The sequence below is a fragment of the Tachypleus tridentatus genome, chromosome 3 (genome assembly GCF_004210375.1).
Source record: "Tachypleus tridentatus isolate NWPU-2018 chromosome 3, ASM421037v1, whole genome shotgun sequence".
Lineage (NCBI taxonomy): Eukaryota > Metazoa > Arthropoda > Merostomata > Xiphosura > Limulidae > Tachypleus > Tachypleus tridentatus.
The window spans coordinates 41,030,929-41,049,520 of record NC_134827.1 but is presented as its reverse complement, the minus strand read 5'-3'; the positions used below and the strand labels follow the sequence as shown (position 1 = coordinate 41,049,520).

The 18,592-nt window shown below is 36.1% G+C and overlaps 1 protein-coding gene across 1 annotated transcript in view; it reads right to left on the bottom strand.

Annotated features, from left to right (window-relative positions):
* Positions 1-1,904: 1,904 nt before the first annotated feature.
* Positions 1,905-18,592, bottom strand: part of LOC143245813 (cell adhesion molecule Dscam1-like) — a 33,285-nt gene continuing 16,597 nt past the window's right edge. The window contains exons 5-7 of the mRNA XM_076492066.1: positions 4,295-4,564; positions 3,196-3,603; positions 1,905-2,113 (exon numbers count right to left, since the gene is read on the bottom strand). Of these exons, the coding sequence (XP_076348181.1) occupies positions 1,905-2,113; positions 3,196-3,603; positions 4,295-4,564 (887 nt within the window). The remainder of the gene's footprint in view (positions 2,114-3,195; positions 3,604-4,294; positions 4,565-18,592) is intronic.

Sequence of the window (18,592 nt, the reverse complement as noted above, 5' to 3'; positions counted from 1 at the left end):
TTTCGAGGCTACACTTGTCTTTCCTGAATTAGAATTAACAGATTAAAGAGGAGGCAGATAATTAAAGAAACGTGCGAGCGATCGTTACATTATAATGTCCTTGGCAGACTGCGAGATTGAACGCTCTAACTACCAGGTTATGCCAGGCTACAAAGTGTTGAGATAGTTTAGTATTTGAAGTTAAGCCTAAAAACAACATAATGGGCTATCTGTATTCTGCCCACCACAGATATCGAAACCTGGATTCTCGCGTTGTAAGTCCGCAGATAATCCTTTGTGTCACTAGAGGGCGAGTATTGAAATAGAAACAGGGGCGTTGATTTTTTACACTCGATGGGGATGATTTTTGCAACCAGTTATGTGGACTGTTCAATTTGCAAATTGGTAATCTGTGATTACGTGAAACTGAAAGCTGTAAACATACAGTCACAGAGTAATCTTGTTGCCACGATACTTGCATGTGTACTTAGGCCTATTGACTGATATTTACGAACTGAACTTTCGCTTAGATCGAATAGCTTAGAAGCACGCCTATATTAAAGATGTACATTTCGGCTACTGAAAAAGCCTACATCTAAGCCTAATTATGTAATTCGATTGGTAAGAACACGAAAATCACAAGAACAAAACACACAATTTGTAGGCCTGTGATGCAATAAAACAATTCAACAGACCAAACTGTAGGGTGGATGATTGTATGCACCATACCCCCCACCTAAAATGAAGAGGGGATGTATACCCTCATCCCCCCAGGACCTACGCCTCTAGATAGAAACGCGTTTATTTTATCTAAAGACTTGGGTGATAGCTTTAAGAACGCTACTATTTTATTGCAATACGATATTTTCAACAGTTTGTTTAGTTTTGAATTTCACGTAAAGCTACACGAGGGCCATCTGTCCCTAATCTCAGAGTGTAAAAGTAGGAGGAACATAACTAGTCACCATCAACTCTTTTACCAACGAGTAGCTGGAGTGACGTTATAATACCATGGTTAAAAAGTACGAGCGAGCATGTACGACGTGAAAGGGATTCGAACCTACGACCCTAACATTATGAGTCAAGCATCCTAACCACCTGGCTGTGCGAGGCCTCTCTAGAAGCACCCTCTATAATAAATATTTCAAATACACTATGTCTGCTACCGATGACCCGTTTCACTTAATGCTCCGGATGGTTACCCACACTGGGATACCACAAACAAAGCAGTTCTAGGAAGAATATTCATACAACCCGTATGCTGTGAACGCCTCCTCTAAGCCGAAAGTTGCATTCTTATAAATTACGTTTGTCGTAAAACAATAGTGTTAGGCTTAATGTACTTTAAACATTGCATTCTTTATTTGAATTCGTGGCAATGCCAGTGATACACTTACGGATTATAACGCTAAAATTCGGTGTTTGATTCCTTGCCATAGACAGAACGTATATAATTAACTGTGTGGCTTTACGGTAAAACAACAACTTGAGATAATAATATTATTTAACTTCATTTATTAACTGTTATTTTCATCATACAGAGCTACCTTCACTCTGTCCACAACGTGGAATCAAACCCCGGATTTTGCCGTGGTAACTCTGTAAATTTACCACTATCTCACCGAAGGATCGTCTAAACTTACAGTTACTGGGGCTGTTAAATTATATGTCTATGTGTGAGTTCGTTCGTTGTCTAGTGTCATCGGTTGTTTGTACATACCAAGTAGGTGGGAGGACGGAGGTGGGGGGTGGGACGGAGGTGGTAGAAGAAGTACAATGCAGCATCATAGGCTGGTCCTCTGGTTGAAATTATCTGTTTGATTAAAGTTACAGCAAACTGGGATTTAGTTGAACGAAGTCTCCGTGGTTTTATCTCAGGACTAATGACTGGACATTACCAGTCAAAAGATTTAGAAATGAATGTTTTATGGGTGAGGGGGGGCAAGGTTATCTAGGTTCACGATCAACATACTTGTCACTTTAACCGTTACGTCTTGATGATCCGAAGCGCCGTCTTCACTGATTGCGTTGCATCGGTACTGTCCTTGATCCGAGTCGCGTTTCACTTCCCGAATGATAAGAGAACCATTTTGAAATACTTGTTGTCGGTGGTTGATGGGAAGTTGTAGACTACCTGCAAACAAATAAAGTTCGAAAGATGTGACTCAGCAGTCAGTGACTGAAACAGTAACAATTTTCTGTTCACGTTTATCACGGAAAGTTGGCGTGACCGGCCGCCAACTTTGTGTTTGGACACGAATGCTCGCGAAAAACCAATCTCTGATTGGAAAGAAAATGATTTTGAATCTAATTTTCCTCACGAAAGAACAAAGATAAAATCGTGATTTCAATATATTATTATAATATTTTATTTGTTATTTCCTTTGTGATTTTTTAAATCCATTTACTGATTTGTTTGAATCACGCCACACACGAAAATAGGAGCAAATGTTTACTGATCTATGAAACTAGCCTGATGAAATCTCCTTGGGCAGATGAACAGTGTTACAAGAATTGTTTAGATATAGGAGATTATTCATTAAATTGTTCATCTTATAATCAGAGAACTTGACGCAAAAGCCGACAGTTTACTGGTGCTAATCCAAATGCTGTAAGCGGACTAGTTTTTTTAAGAATTTCGCGCTAGGCTACATGAGAGCTATCTGCGCTAGCCGTCCCTAATTTGACAGTGTAAGACTAGATGGCAGGCATCTAGTCATCACCATCCACCGCCAACTCTTGGGCTACTCTTTTACCAATGAATAGTGGGATTGACCTTCACATTATAACGCTCCCGTGGCTGAAAGGGCGAATATATTTGCTGTGATGGAGATTCGATTCCTTGACCCGCACATTGCGAGTCGAAATCCTAACCACCTGGCCATGCCAGGACAGTAAGTTGAGTAAGACACTATATTATAATAATTTTTCCCACTGCATCTTGTATAAAATTGGCATTATGGTAGACATCAGCTATTGTTTAATGTGGGTGATACATTACTTGTCACTCAAGGCGTTTTTCACGGTTTTTGACTTGAAATATTGTTGCCATTCAGTGTAAACTACCGAACGTTCTAGAAGAGAATGATGCACACAGTTCTCTATGAAAATACTAAAAGGAAAAGGTTGTTCTGAAAAAGAATCAACCATTACGTTGAACATAGGTTTGAACTATTTTCTAGAAATATTTAGGCTTAATTTCATCAAAAAAAATACCTCTTTCCCAAACTATATGTTTTATAGGATAGCCAGCCACTGGACACTGCAGTATCAGTCTCTCTCCTTCAACTACTGTGACATTCTTCATTGGACGGACATATGGTGGGCCATACACGTTCACCTTAGCCACGTGACTCACCAATCCAATACCGTTGCTGGCAACGCACTCATAAAATCCTCCATCTCGAGTATGGATTCTACTGATGTTCAGGAATGCTATAAGTTTACCATTTTCATTTTCTATCTTTCCTGTGTGGAAATGACGACCTTCGGGAAGTGGTAGTTTGTCAATCAGCCACGTCACTTCCGGGAGTGGATGTCCAGAAACTATGCACTGAAGTGACAACGATGCACCAGCGTCCAGCGTGGTTTCTGCAAATCCGTTGTGAAGTTCAGGTGGTACATCTAGAAACATCAAAATTCCAACATTAATTCAATAAATTCGGGTGTGTGTCGTTTTCTTGTTAAGTTATCTTCTATATAGAAATAAAACATTCGTGGCATTTCAGTTTTTTATACATACTAAACCTGCTTTGTATCATTTAATACAAAAACTAAAAATTCTATAAACACTGTCACTTTTGGTTTGATTTGTTTAAGTTTAATTAAGTTTTGAATTTCGCGCAAAACTACACAAGGGCCATCTTCGCTAGCCGTCTCTAAATAGCAGTGTAAGACTAGAGGGAAGGCAGCTAGTCATCACCACCCACCGCCAACTCTTGGGCTAGTATTTTACCAACGAATAGTGGGATTGACCGTCACATTATAACGCTCCCACGGCTAAAAGGGCGAGCATGTTTGGTGCGACGGGGATTCGAACCCGCGACCCTCAGATTACGAGTCGAACACCTTAACCCAACTGACCAATTTGTTTGAGCGATCATTTTATTAATGGTCAACTTCAGTTTTCTAAAAACATTATTGCCCGTTACAATTTCTGCCCTCCCCTCGGGAGCTTGGCTGCATCACTGCTGAAAAACGTTAAAATATAACATTTCAATCTCAAAAAAAAAACTCGTGTTTAATCTCACGTTAAAGCACACCAACAAAATTATATGTCGCAACCTGACCACGCCCAGCCGTTCGGTGAACTTACCTCCAACTATAAGTTGTGCTGCAGCCTGAACGTTGTTCCCATGGCTGTATACGAAGCACTGGTACATCCCCTGGTCAGCTCTGGTGACAGCTCGGATGTGGAGAACATTTCGTGAACGGAAGTGAATCCGTCCGTCGAAAATTACAGACCGGAAATTTTTCATCCACACTATGGAATCGACAGGATGACCGGAAACAACACATGTCAGTGTTGCGATTCCTCCAGTCAACATCACCAGGGAGTGGGGCTCAACACTGGCTTTTAATGGAGCTGTCAGAGAAATAATTAAAATCATAACACCTGGAATATTTAACGTTTGTTTTAAAAAAAATTTGGTTGGTTGGTTGATATTAAATTTCGCGCAAAGCTACACGAGGGTTTGTTTGTTTGTTTTGGAATTTCGCACAAAGCTACTCGAGGGCTATCTGTGCTAGCCGTCCCTAATTTAGCAGTGTAAGACTAGAGGGAAGGCAGCTAGTCATCACCACCCACCGCTAACTCTTGGGCTACTCTTTAACCAACGAATAGTGGGATTGACCGTCACATTATAACGCCCCATGGCTGGGAGGGCGAGCATGTTTGGCGCGACTCGGGCGCGAACCCGCGACCCTCAGATTACAAAGCGCACGCCTTAAAGAGCCAGGCCATGCCGGGCCCTGCTACACGAGGGCTATCTGCGCTAGCTGTCCCAGATTTATCACTATAAGACTAGAGAGAAGGCAGCTAGTCACCGCCACCAACCGCCAGCTATTGGGCTACTCTTTTACCAACGACTAGTAGGATTAATCATAATATTATAACTGCTTCCGGCTTAAAAAACGAGCACGCCCTGTTCAACGGGGATTCGAATCCTCAACTCTCAGGTAACGAGTCGAATGCCCTAACCACCTAGTTATGTTGGAGCTTTCTTTTAGGGAAGAAAAGTTTATAATGTCAGTGGTATTTTTACCAGCCATTAAGTTTCAAACTATCGAAAACATATTAAGATAATAAAACACTTCATTTGGTTTACTTTATAAACTAAAAACATTCAATTTTATCATAATACACTAAGTGAAGTTAAACATCTCGACTGTTTCTTTGCTCTTGAGACAAAAATGTGTTCTCCATTGACTCAGTGGTGCGTTTCACAGCATATAAAACTTTAAATCAAGTTTTTGTATCATTGCGTTTAACAACAAAACAAAAAGACGTGAAAATCTTAGGTTGAAATAATACAATATAGAGCCAAACGTCAATAGATTGATCTAAAATAAATAGTTGAATAAATTATCCTCAAAAAATACACTTTTCCTGTCTTATACTTAGTTCTTTATCACTTTGTGTTTCTGGTTACGTTTCCTTTGTCTTACGTAAACGCTAACACTATTTTTTAATCTCTTCTCATTAAACAAGAGAAGGATAAGACAAACATTTAATTATGTTGAAAAACGTTCAATATATTGTCACTAAGTAACGTTATTATGTATTGATACTCACTAATGTTATAATGTATTGTTACTGATTAATGTTGTGAAGTATTATTGTTTACTAATGTTATAATGTGTTGTTACTGACTAATGCTATGATGCATTGTTGTTAATTAATGTTATGATGTATTGTTACTCACTAATGTTATGATGTATTGTTGTTTAGTATAGTTATAATGTATTGTTACTGATTAATGTTATGATGTATTGTTACTCACTAATGTTATGATGTATTGTTGTTTAGTATAGTTATAATGTATTGTTACTGATTAATGTTATGATGTATTGTTACTCACTAATGTTACGATGTATTGTTACTGATTAATGTTATGATGTATTGTTACTCACTAATGTTATAATGTATTGTTACTGACTAATGTTATAATGTATTGTTACTGACTAATGTTATGATGTATTGTTACTGACTAATGTTATAATGTATTGTTACTCACTAATGTAACGATTTATTGTTACTGACTAATGTTATAATGTATTGTTACTCACTAATGTAACGATTTATTGTTACTGACTAATGTTATGATGTATTGATACTCACTAATGTTATAATGTATTGTTACTGATTAATGTTGTGAAAGTATTATTGTTTACTAATGTTATAATGTGTTGTTACTGACTAATGCTATGATGCATTGTTGTTAATTAATGTTATGATGTATTGTTACTGACTAATGTTATGATGTATTGTTACTAACTAATGTTATGATGTATTGTTGTTTAGTAAAGTTATAATGTATTGTTACTGATTAATGTTATGATGTATTGTTACTCACTAATGTTACGATGTATTGTTACTGATTAATGTTATGATGTATTGTTACTCACTAATGTTATAATGTATTGTTACTGACTAATGTTATAATGTATTGTTACTGACTAATGTTATGATGTATTGTTACTGACTAATGTTATAATGTATTGTTACTCACTAATGTAACGATTTATTGTTACTGACTAATGTTATAATGTATTGTTACTCACTAATGTAACGATTTATTGTTACTGACTAATGTTATGATGTATTGTTACTGACTAATGTTATAATGTATTGTTACTGATTAATGTTATGATGTATTGTTACTCAGTAATGTTATAATGTATTGTTACTGACTAATGTTATAATGTATTGTTACTGACTAATGTTATGATGTGTTGTTACTGACTAATGTTATAATGTATTGTTACTCACTAATGTAACGATTTATTGTTACTCACTAATGCTATGATGTATTGTTACTGACTAATGCTATGATGTATTGTTACTGATTAATGTTATGATGTATTGTTACTGACTAATGTTATAAAGTATTGTTGTTTAGTAAAGTTATAATGTATTGTTACTGACTAATGCTATGATATATTGTTACTGTATTGTTGTTAACTAATGTTATAATGTGTTGTTACTGATTAATGTTGTGAAGTATTATTGTTTACTAATGTTATAATGTGTTGTTACTGACTAATGCTATGATGCTTTGTTGTTAATTAATGTTATAATGTATTGTTACTGACTAATGTTACGATGTATTGTTACTGACTAATGTTATAATGTATTGTTACTGATTAATGTTATAATGTATTGTTACTGATTAATGTTATGATGTATTGTTACTCACTAATGTTACGATGTATTGTTACTGATTAATGTTATGATGTATTGTTACTCACTAATGTTATAATGTATTGTTACTGACTAATGTTATAATGTATTGTTACTGACTAATGTTATGATGTATTGTTACTCACTAATGTTATAATGTATTGTTACTGATTAATGTTATGATGTATTGTTACTGACTAATGTTATGATGTATTGTTACTGATTAATGTTATGATGTATTGTTACTGATTAATGTTATGATGTATTGTTACTGACTAATGTTATGAAGTATTGTTGTTTAGTGAAGTTATAATGTATTGTTACTGACTAATGCTATGATATATTGTTACTGTATTGTTGCTGACTAATGTTATAATGTGTTGTTAGTGACTAATGTTATAATGTATTGTTACTCATTAATGTTATGATGTATTATTACTGACTAATGTTATGAAGTATTGTTGTTTAGTAAAGTTATAATGTATTGTTACTGACTAATACTATGATGTATTCTTACTGTATTGTTGCTGACTAATATTATAATGTGTTGTTACTGACTAATGTTATAATGTATTGTTACTGATTAATGTTATGATGTATTATTACTGACTAATGTTATGAAGTATTGTTGTTTAGTAAAGTTATAATGTATTGTTACTGACTAATGCTATGATATATTGTTACTGTATTGTTGTTAACTAATGTTATAATGTGTTGTTACTGATTAATGTTGTGAAGTATTATTGTTTACTAATGTTATAATGTGTTGTTACTGACTAATGTTATAATGTGTTGCTACTGAGTTGTGTTATGAAATGTTGTTACTGACTAATGTTATAATGTGTTGTTACTGAGTTGTGTTATGAAATGTTGTTACTGACTAATGTTATAATGTGTTGTTACTGAGTTGTGTTATGAAATGTTGTTACTGACTAATCTTATAATGTGTTGTTACTGAGTTGTGTTATGAAATGTTGCTACTGACTAATGTTATAATGTGTTGTTACTGAGTTGTGTTATGAAATGTTGTTACTGACTAATGTTATAATGTGTTGTTACTGAGTTATGTTATGAGATGTTGTTACTGACTAATTTTATGATATATTGTTGTTCACGAACGTTATAAAGCGCGGTTTGTGACTGACGTGTAGAATAACTTCTTAGCTTGTGCAAGCTCTGATGAACATAGTTTGCGTGAATAATACAAATAGTTGTACCAATACAGTTGTTCTTATAACTATATAATGAAACAAAACTAAAACATACATATACCCTTATATTATAGCTTAAAATAGGAAAACATTAAAGAGAGTAATTATGTTTTTCTTGTTTTTTATGTTAAATAAATGCCTTTAAAATGTGCTTTTGTAATCCATAACACACGGATAAACTGCGTGTGTTTTAAAATACAGATATCGTATTACGTTTCATTTAAATAGCAAGGCAAAAGTTTCTTCACAACAAAAAATATAACATTGAATATTCCAAGAAACCAATGAGTGAATTGTTATAATAGACTGTCCATTTAACTGTTATAACGTTTTAAAAAGAAATCTGTAGGCGACAGAAAGACGTGTATATATTTTAGGTTATTTAATGTTATCGATCACTATTGCACACTTTCAGGATCACAAATGTATTCAGAGAATTTTACTCACTGGGTTGTTTTATTCATTCAAGATTTCAGTTCAGAATTTGATATGTTTTTCCACTGTAAAGAACTGGCAGGGTTTTTGCCCTCAAAGGAAATCCTCAGAAGGAAAAGTTCAAACTAAAGAACACAATAATTTCTTTCTCTATTTGTTTGTTTTTGAATTTCGCGCAAAGCTACACGAGAGCTATCTGCGCTAGCCGTCCCTAATTTAGCAGTGTAATACTAAAGGGAAGGCAGCTAGTCATCACCACCCACCGCCAACTCTTGGGCTACTCTTTTACCAACGAATAGAGGGAATTTTTTTTCATCACCATCTAGACTTCTAAAGAAATTTGTGTAATTATGCTTTTATATTTAGTTTAAAGAAACATCCATGGAGGACTGGTTTGTGTTGACGCCTAAAGTAAACTGTCAGTGCGTTGTCAACCATTGGTATCAAAACACGGTTTTGTAGCATTCAACTAATACAAAGGGTATCCTTTAAGTAAATGATCTATATCCTCTAACTTGCACAAAGTGACCCATTTAAGTATAGGTTTTATATTCATTAATTTGTTCACAGGAAATTATCCACGTCAACGTTTTATGTCCCTTAACTTAATAAGGAGAATTTACAAGTTATATTCAGTGTGACGTTTTGAGTTTATTTGTTTATTTTGAATTTCGCGCTAAGCTACTCGAGGGCTACCTGCGCTAGCCTTCCTTAATTTGGGAACGACAGATCAAAGACAAGGCAGATAGTCATCACCACCCACCGCCAACTCTTGGGCTACTCTTTTACCGACGAGTAGTGGAACTGACTGTCACATTACAGCTCCTCCACAGCTGAAAGGGTGAACATGTTCAGTGGAACGGCGATTCGAACCCCTGACCCTTTTGAGTAAGACTTTACGAGCTAAAGATGAATGAAAATAGTGATTTAAGATTATGTCGCAGAAATCATGCCGTATTTTTCCAAGAGTTATTTTGCTAAACCAGTGAAAGCATTTATGTTTTTAAAGATTTTCATCCAGCAGTGCAAAATCATGTAATAAAACTTTAAAAAAAACAACGTTAAAAAGCGAATAACATTGATAAATGTATAGATTGAAAATTCCAAATTGCTATAAAAAAAGACTTATTACGAAAACTTAACCAGCAACAATGCTTCTGATATTAGATAGGTGAGCTCATCGTAAAATTTATCGAATGTTTAAAAAAAAAAACAGAGTGAAAAAAAACATTATCTCGATCAGGATTCAGGCCAACTGCGGCTCGTATAATATAAGCGTCATACGGATTCAGAGCTTGGATATGAGATATTACGAAATAAAGCCAACACCAAATTCCAGTGAATGATGAAATGAAGTTAGGGCAAAATTAAATGCACGTGGGTATTTCTTTGAAGGTTTTGTTGTTGTTGTTGTTTAAGGTGATTTGGACAACGCCATTTTTAATCAAGGACATAAAAAGAAGAAATTATTGCCTGGGCTTTGTACGAATTAGCTTATAAAGTAAGCAAGAGACGTTTGAGAAGAATTTGTCATTACATGTGTTGAGTGTGTATAGGCTTCACTCGAATCCATTATGTTGTGAAATACTGTATGAATTATTGAGATCCAATCTAATCCTAGAGCTAACTTTAGAATAAGATTATGTCATCCGTAAAAACGTGTTTAATTTACGTGGTATTGTTAAGAAATATTAAGTTTTTATTTTTTATTTTATTGTTTTCAAACAGGTGTCTGAAATGGTTAATGCATAAACAGGCCCGGCATGGCCAAGCGTGTTAAGGCGTGCGACTCGTAATCCGAGGGTCGCGGGTTTGCATTCACGTCGCGCCAAACATGCTCACCCTTTTAGCCGTGGGGGCGTTATAATGTGACGGTCAATCCCACTATTCGTTGGTAAAAGAGTAGTCCAAGAGTTGGCGGTGGGTGGTGATGACTAGCTGCCTTCCCTCTAGTCTTACACTGCTAAATTAGGGACGGCTAGCACAGATAGCCCTCGAGTAGCTTTGTGCAAAATTCAAAAACAAACAAACAAAACAAACTAATGCATAAATAATTCTCCATGATGACGAGAAACGAACTTGAAGTAAAAATGTATCTCAAGACGACTGGTTATTAACCTGAAGATGACCTAAGAAACGTTGTTCTATACTTGATTTTAATATCCACACCAGCTGTCTTGAGATACATAAATATATTCATGGAAATTATACGTACTAGTTTGAGAGCAGTAAGTATCATGAGTTTTACACTTGTAAGGAATCTTTCATTAAATATTTTACACTATAACTTGTGACATCTTGTTCATGAATCAGGTTTCGCGAACGTGTGTTTTTAACATATATTTAGATGAGAAACAGATAATAAAAATAATCCTAAACATCGTGTTATTTTTTTATTGTCGGCCAGACTTTGATAAGCTAACAATGGGAAACAGTACGAAGGGTAACAATTTGATAAGCTAACAATGGGAAACAGTACGAAGGGTAACAATTTGATAAGCTAACAATGGGAAACAGTACGAAAGGTAACAATTTGATAAGCTAACAATGGGAAACAGTACGAAGGGTAACAATTTGATAAGCTAACAATGAGAAACAGTACGAAGGGTAACAATTTGATAAGCTAACAATGGGAAACAAGCACGAAGGGTAACAATTTGATAAGCTAACAATGGGAAACAGTACGAAAGGTAACAATTTGATAAGTTAACAATGGGAAACAGTACGAAGGGTAACAATTTGATAAGCTAACAATGGGAAACAGTACGAAGGGTAACAATTGATAAGCTAACAATGGGAAACAGTACGAAGGGTAACAATTTGATAAGCTAACAATGGGAAACAGTACGAAGGGTAACAATTTGATAAGCTAACAATGGGAAACAGTACAAAGGGTAACAATTTGATAAGCTAACAATGAGAAACAGTACGAAGGGTAACAATTTGATAAGTTAACAATGGGAAACAGTACGAAGGGTAACAATTTGATAAGCTAACAATGGGAAACAGTACGAATGGTAACAATTGATAAGCTAACAATGGGAAACAGTACGAAGGGTAACAATTTGATAAGCTAACAATGGGAAACAGTACGAAGGGTAACAATTGATAAGCTAACAATGGGAAACAGTACGAAGGGTAACAATTTGATAAGCTAACAATGGGAAACAGTACGAAGGGTAACAATTTGATAAGCTAACATTTGGAAACAGTACGAAGGGTAACAATTTGATAAGCTAACAATGGGAAACAGTACGAAGGGTAACAATTTGATAAGGTAACAATGGGAAACAGTACGAAGGGTAACAATTTGATAAGCTAACAATAAGAAACAGTACAAAGGGTAACAATTTGAGTAAAAGGTTGACTTCAAATTGAATTATTTGGCTAATAGTTTTCGTTTGATGGTTAGAATAATTCTATCTGAAGTTTAGGTGTGAAATAGCTGGGAAGATGAAGGTTTCGATTTCCTTGGCTTTGTCGAAATCTAACTGAATATGGAGAAACCAATTATCTTATACAGAATGCAAAAAAAATCATATATAAATACAGATGTTATTAAACAACAGTTTGGAAATAAGAGACTAGTGGTTTAAGGCAAACTGTAATAATAATATTTCAAAGTTATGTTATCTGTAAATAATTGTGTTGATTTGTCAGTGATGACGAGAAACCCACTTGTTGAGAAATTTATATGGTTGTTTGCTGAAACACTTTACATAGCTCGTTTGGGACCTCTTGAAAAAACACTTGTGAACCTGACGATGACCGAAGAAGGTCGAAACGCTTCTTCGCTCTTCTATGTAAAGTGTTTTCTCAGCCCAAACGAGCCGTTTTTGCATATAAAAATGTGTTGATTTGTATCTGATTCATATAACCCAAGTGGGTATTTTATATGTGTTTAAACGCAGATAAGGATTTTAGGCTTTACCTACAAAAATATTGAATACAAGACCAAATAGGTTATAATTACATATTATAGGTCACTGGTTAGACCACAATTAGAATATTATGTTCAGTCTTGGGCTTCTTACCATAATGAAGACTTTGAATTGTTGGAACGTGTTCAGAGGAAGGTTCCTAGAATGGTACTTAGAATAGAGGGATTGTCATAAGAGGAGAGGTTGAAATCTCTCAAATTATTTTCTCTTTAAAGAAGAGTTAGGGGAATTTGATTGAGGTTTTTGTAAAAGGAATTGTTAGTATTGATGTATCATTTTTTCAAAACAGTTAAACTTGTAGGACTAGGGAACGCAAGTATAATTTTTGGTAAGGTAGAAATCCTCTTCAGCTAAGACAGGATAGCTAGCTGCCTTTGAAATGGATTAGCTTCAGATGTTTTAAAGGGTAATAAATTATGAGTTTAAGAAAATCCTTGATAAGTATTTGAATAATAAGGGCTGCTCCAAGATTTTTTCTACTTAATGTAGTTTAGAGAAGAAATAACCGAGTTGGACCACAAGGTCCTATGTTCATCCAGAATGTTATGTTATCAAAGGGGAATAATTATTTTCACGAAATTGACAAAATGAACGGAAAAAATACCAATATTTCTGTGTTCACCTATGATACTGAGCTTGCTTCTTTGTTTGCTTTGTTTGTTTTGGAATTTTGCACAAAGCTACTCGAGGGCTATCTGTGCTAGCCGTCCCTAATTTAGCAGTGTAAGACTAGAGGGAAGGCAACTAGTCATCACCACCCACCGCCAACTCTTGGGCTACTCTTTTACCAACGAATAGTGGGATTATCCATCACATTATAACGCCCCCACGGCTAAGAGAGCAAGCATGTTTGGCGCGACGCGGGCGCGAACCCGCGACCCTCGGATTACGAGTCGCACGCCTTACGCGCTAGGCCATGGTTTGCTTTCAATTTCACGCAAAGCTACACGAGGGCTATCTGCGATAGTTGTCCCTAATGTAGCAGTGCAACCCTAGAGGGAAGGCAGCGAGTTAACACCACTCACTGCCAAATATTCGGCTACTATTTTACCAACAAACAATAGAATAGACCATTACATTATAACGTCCCCACGGCTAGAATGGCGTACATGTTTGGCGGGATACGGATTCGAACTCGCGACCCTCATATTACGAGTCGGACGTCCTAACCGCCTTGCCATGACAATTAGCATGAGCGGTAGAACTATTGATAATTTTGTACTCACCTATGAAAGTTAGCATGAGCGGTAGAACTATTGATAATTCTGTAGTCACCTATGAGAGTTAGCATGAGCAGTAGATCTATTGACAATTATGTACTCACCTGTGACAGTTAGCTTGAACGGTGGAACTATTGATAATTCTGTACTCACTTATGACAGTTAGCATGAGCGGCAGAACTATTGATAATTCTGTAGTCACCTATGACAGTTAGCATGAGCGGTAGAACTATTGATAATTCTGTAGTCACCTATGACAGTTAGCATGAGCAGTAGATCTATTAATAATTATGTACTCACTTATGACAGTTAGCATGAGCGGTAGAACTATTGATAATTCTGTACTCACCTATGACAGTTAGCATGAGCAGTAGAACTATTGATAATTATGTACTCACTTATGACAATTAGCATGAGCGGTAGAACTATTGATAATTCTGTACTCACCTATGACAGTTAGCATGAGTGGTAGAACTATTGATAATTCTGATCTCACCTATGACAGTTAGCATGAGCAGTAGAACTACTGATAATTATGTACTCACTTATGACAGTTAGCATGAGCAGTAGAACTATTGATAATTCTGTACTCACTTATGACAGTTAGCATGAGCGGTAGAACTATTGATAATTATGTACTCACTTATGACAGTTAGCATGAGCGGTAGAACTATTGATAATTCTGTACTCACCTATGACAGTTAGCATGAGCGGTAGAACTATTGATAATTCTATACTCATCTATGACAGTTAGCACGAGCGGTAGAACTATTGATAATTCTGTACTCATCTATGACAGTTAGCATGAGCGGTAGAACTATTGATAATTCTGTACTTACCTATGACAGTTAGCATGAGCGCTAGAACTATTGATAATTCTGTACTCACCTATGACAGTTAGCATGAGCGGTAGAACTATTGATAATTCTGTACTCACCTATGACAGTTAGCATGAGCGGTAGAACTATTGATAATTCTGTACTCACCTATGACAGTTAGCATGAGCGGTGGAACTATTGATAATTCTGTACTCACTTATGACAGTTAGCACGAGCGGTAGAACTATTGATAATTCTGTACTCACTTATGACAGTTAGCATGAGCGGTAGAACTATTGATAATTCTGTACTCACCTATGACAGTTAGCATGAGCGGTAGAACTATTGATAATTCTGTACTCACCTATGACAGTTAGCATGAGCGGTAGAACTATTGATAATTCTGTACTCACCTATGACAGTTAGCATGAGCGGTAGAACTATTGATAATTCTGTACTCACCTATGACAGTTAGCATGAGCGGTAGAACTATTGATAATTCTGTACTCACCTGTGACAGTTAGCATGAGCGGTAGAACTATTGATAATTCTGTACTCACTTATGACAGTTAGCATGAGCGGTAGAACTATTGATAATTCTGTACTCACCTATGACAGTTAGCATGAGCGGTAGAACTATTGATAATTCTGTACTCACCTATGACAGTTAGCATGAGCGGTAGAACTATTGATAATTCTGTACTCACCTATGACAGTTAGCATGAGCGGTAGAACTATTGATAATTCTGTACTCACCTATGACAGTTAGCATGAGCGGTAGAACTATTGATAATTCTGTACTCACCTATGACAGTTAGCATGAGCGGTAGAACTATTGATAATTCTGTACTCACCTATGACAGTTAGCATGAGCGGTGGAACTATTGATAATTCTGTACTCACTTATGACAGTTAGCATGAGCGGTAGAACTATTGATAATTCTGTATTCATCTATGACAGTTAGCATGAGCGGTAGAACTATTGATAATTATGTACTCACCTATGACAGTTAGCATGAGCGGTAGAACTATTGATAATTCTGTACTCACCTATGACAGTTAGCATGAGCGGTAGAACTATTGATAATTCTGTACTCACCTATGACAGTTAGCATGAGCGGTAGAACTATTGATAATTCTGTACTCATCTATGACAGTTAGCATGAGCGGTAGAACTATTGATAATTCTGTACTCACCTATGACAGTTAGCATGAGCGGTAGAACTATTGATAATTCTGTACTCATCTATGACAGTTAGCATGAGCGGTAGAACTATTGATAATTCTGTACTCACCTATGACAGTTAGCATGAGCGGTAGAACTATTGATAATTCTGTACTCACCTATGACAGTTAGCATGAGCGATAAAACTATTGATAATTCTGTACTCACCTATGACAGTTAGCATGAGCGGTAGAACTATTGATAATTCTGTACTCACCTATGACAGTTAGCATGAGCGGTAGAACTATTGATAATTCTGTACTCACCTATGACAGTTAGCACCTATGACAGAGCGGTAGAACTATTGATAATTCTGTACTCACCTATGACAGTTAGCATGAGCGGTAGAACTATTGATAATTCTGTACTCACCTATGACAGTTAGCATGAGCGGTAGAACTATTGATAATTCTGTACTCACCTATGACAGTTAGCATGAGCGGTAGAACTATTGATAATTCTGTACTCACCTATGACAGTTAGCATGAGCGGTAGAACTATTGATAATTCTGTACTCACCTATGACAGTTAGCATGAGCGGTAGAACTATTGATAATTCTGTACTCACCTATGACAGTTAGCATGAGCGGTAGAACTATTGATAATTCTGTACTCACCTATGACAGTTAGCATGAGCGGTAGAACTATTGATAATTCTGTACTCACCTATGACAGTTAGCATGAGCGGTAGAACTATTGATAATTCTGTACTCACCTATGACAGTTAGCATGAGCGGTAGAACTATTGATAATTCTGTACTCACCTATGACAGTTAGCATGAGCGGTAGAACTATTGATAATTCTGTACTCACCTATGACAGTTAGCATGAGCGGTAGAACTATTGATAATTCTGTACTCACCTATGACAGTTAGCATGAGCGGTAGAACTATTGATAATTCTGTACTCACCTATGACAGTTAGCATGAGCGGTAGAACTATTGATAATTCTGTACTTACCTATGACAGTTAGCATGAGCGGTAGAACTATTGATAATTCTGTACTCACCTATGACAGTTAGCATGAGCGGTAGAACTATTGATAATTCTGTACTCACCTATGACAGTTAGCATGAGCGGTAGAACTATTGATAATTCTGTACTCACCTATGACAGTTAGCATGAGCGGTAGAACTATTGATAATTCTGTACTCACCTATGACAGTTAGCATGAGCGGTAGAACTATTGATAATTCTGTACTCACCTATGACAGTTAGCATGAGCGGTAGAACTATTGATAATTCTGTACTCACCTATGACAGTTAGCATGAGCGGTAGAACTATTGATAATTCTGTACTCACCTATGACAGTTAGCATGAGCGGTAGAACTATTGATAATTCTGTACTCACCTATGACAGTTAGCATGAGCGGTAGAACTATTGATAATTCTGTACTCACCTATGACAGTTAGCATGAGCGGTAGAACTATTGATAATTCTGTACTCACCTATGACAGTTAGCATGAGCGGTAGAACTATTGATAATTCTGTACTCACCTATGACAGTTAGCATGAGCGGTAGAACTATTGATAATTCTGTACTCACCTATGACAGTTAGCATGAGCGGTAGAACTATTGATAATTCTGTACTCACCTATGACAGTTAGCATGAGCGGTAGAACTATTGATAATTCTGTACTCACCTATGACAGTTAGCATGAGCGGTAGAACTATTGATAATTCTGTACTCACCTATGACAGTTAGCATGAGCGGTGGAACTATTGATAATTCTGTACTCACTTATGACAGTTAGCACGAGCGGTAGAACTATTGATAATTCTGTATTCATCTATGACAGTAAGCATGAGCGGTAGAACTATTGATAATTATGTACTCACCTATGACAGTTAGCATGAGCGGTAGAACTATTGATAATTCTGTACTCACCTATGACAGTTAGCATGAGCGGTAGAACTATTGATAATTCTGTACTCACCTATGACAGTTAGCATGAGCGGTAGAACTATTGATAATTCTGTACTCATCTATGACAGTTAGCATGAGCGGTAGAACTATTGATAATTCTGTACTCACCTATGACAGTTAGCATGAGCGGTAGAACTATTGATAATTCTGTACTCATCTATGACAGTTAGCATGAGCGGTAGAACTATTGATAATTCTGTACTCACCTATGACAGTTAGCATGAGCGGTAGAACTATTGATAATTCTGTACTCACCTATGACAGTTAGCATGAGCGATAAAACTATTGATAATTCTGTACTCACCTATGACAGTTAGCATGAGCGGTAGAACTATTGATAATTCTGTACTCACCTATGACAGTTAGCATGAGCGGTAGAACTATTGATAATTCTGTACTCACCTATGACAGTTAGCATGAGCGGTAGAAAT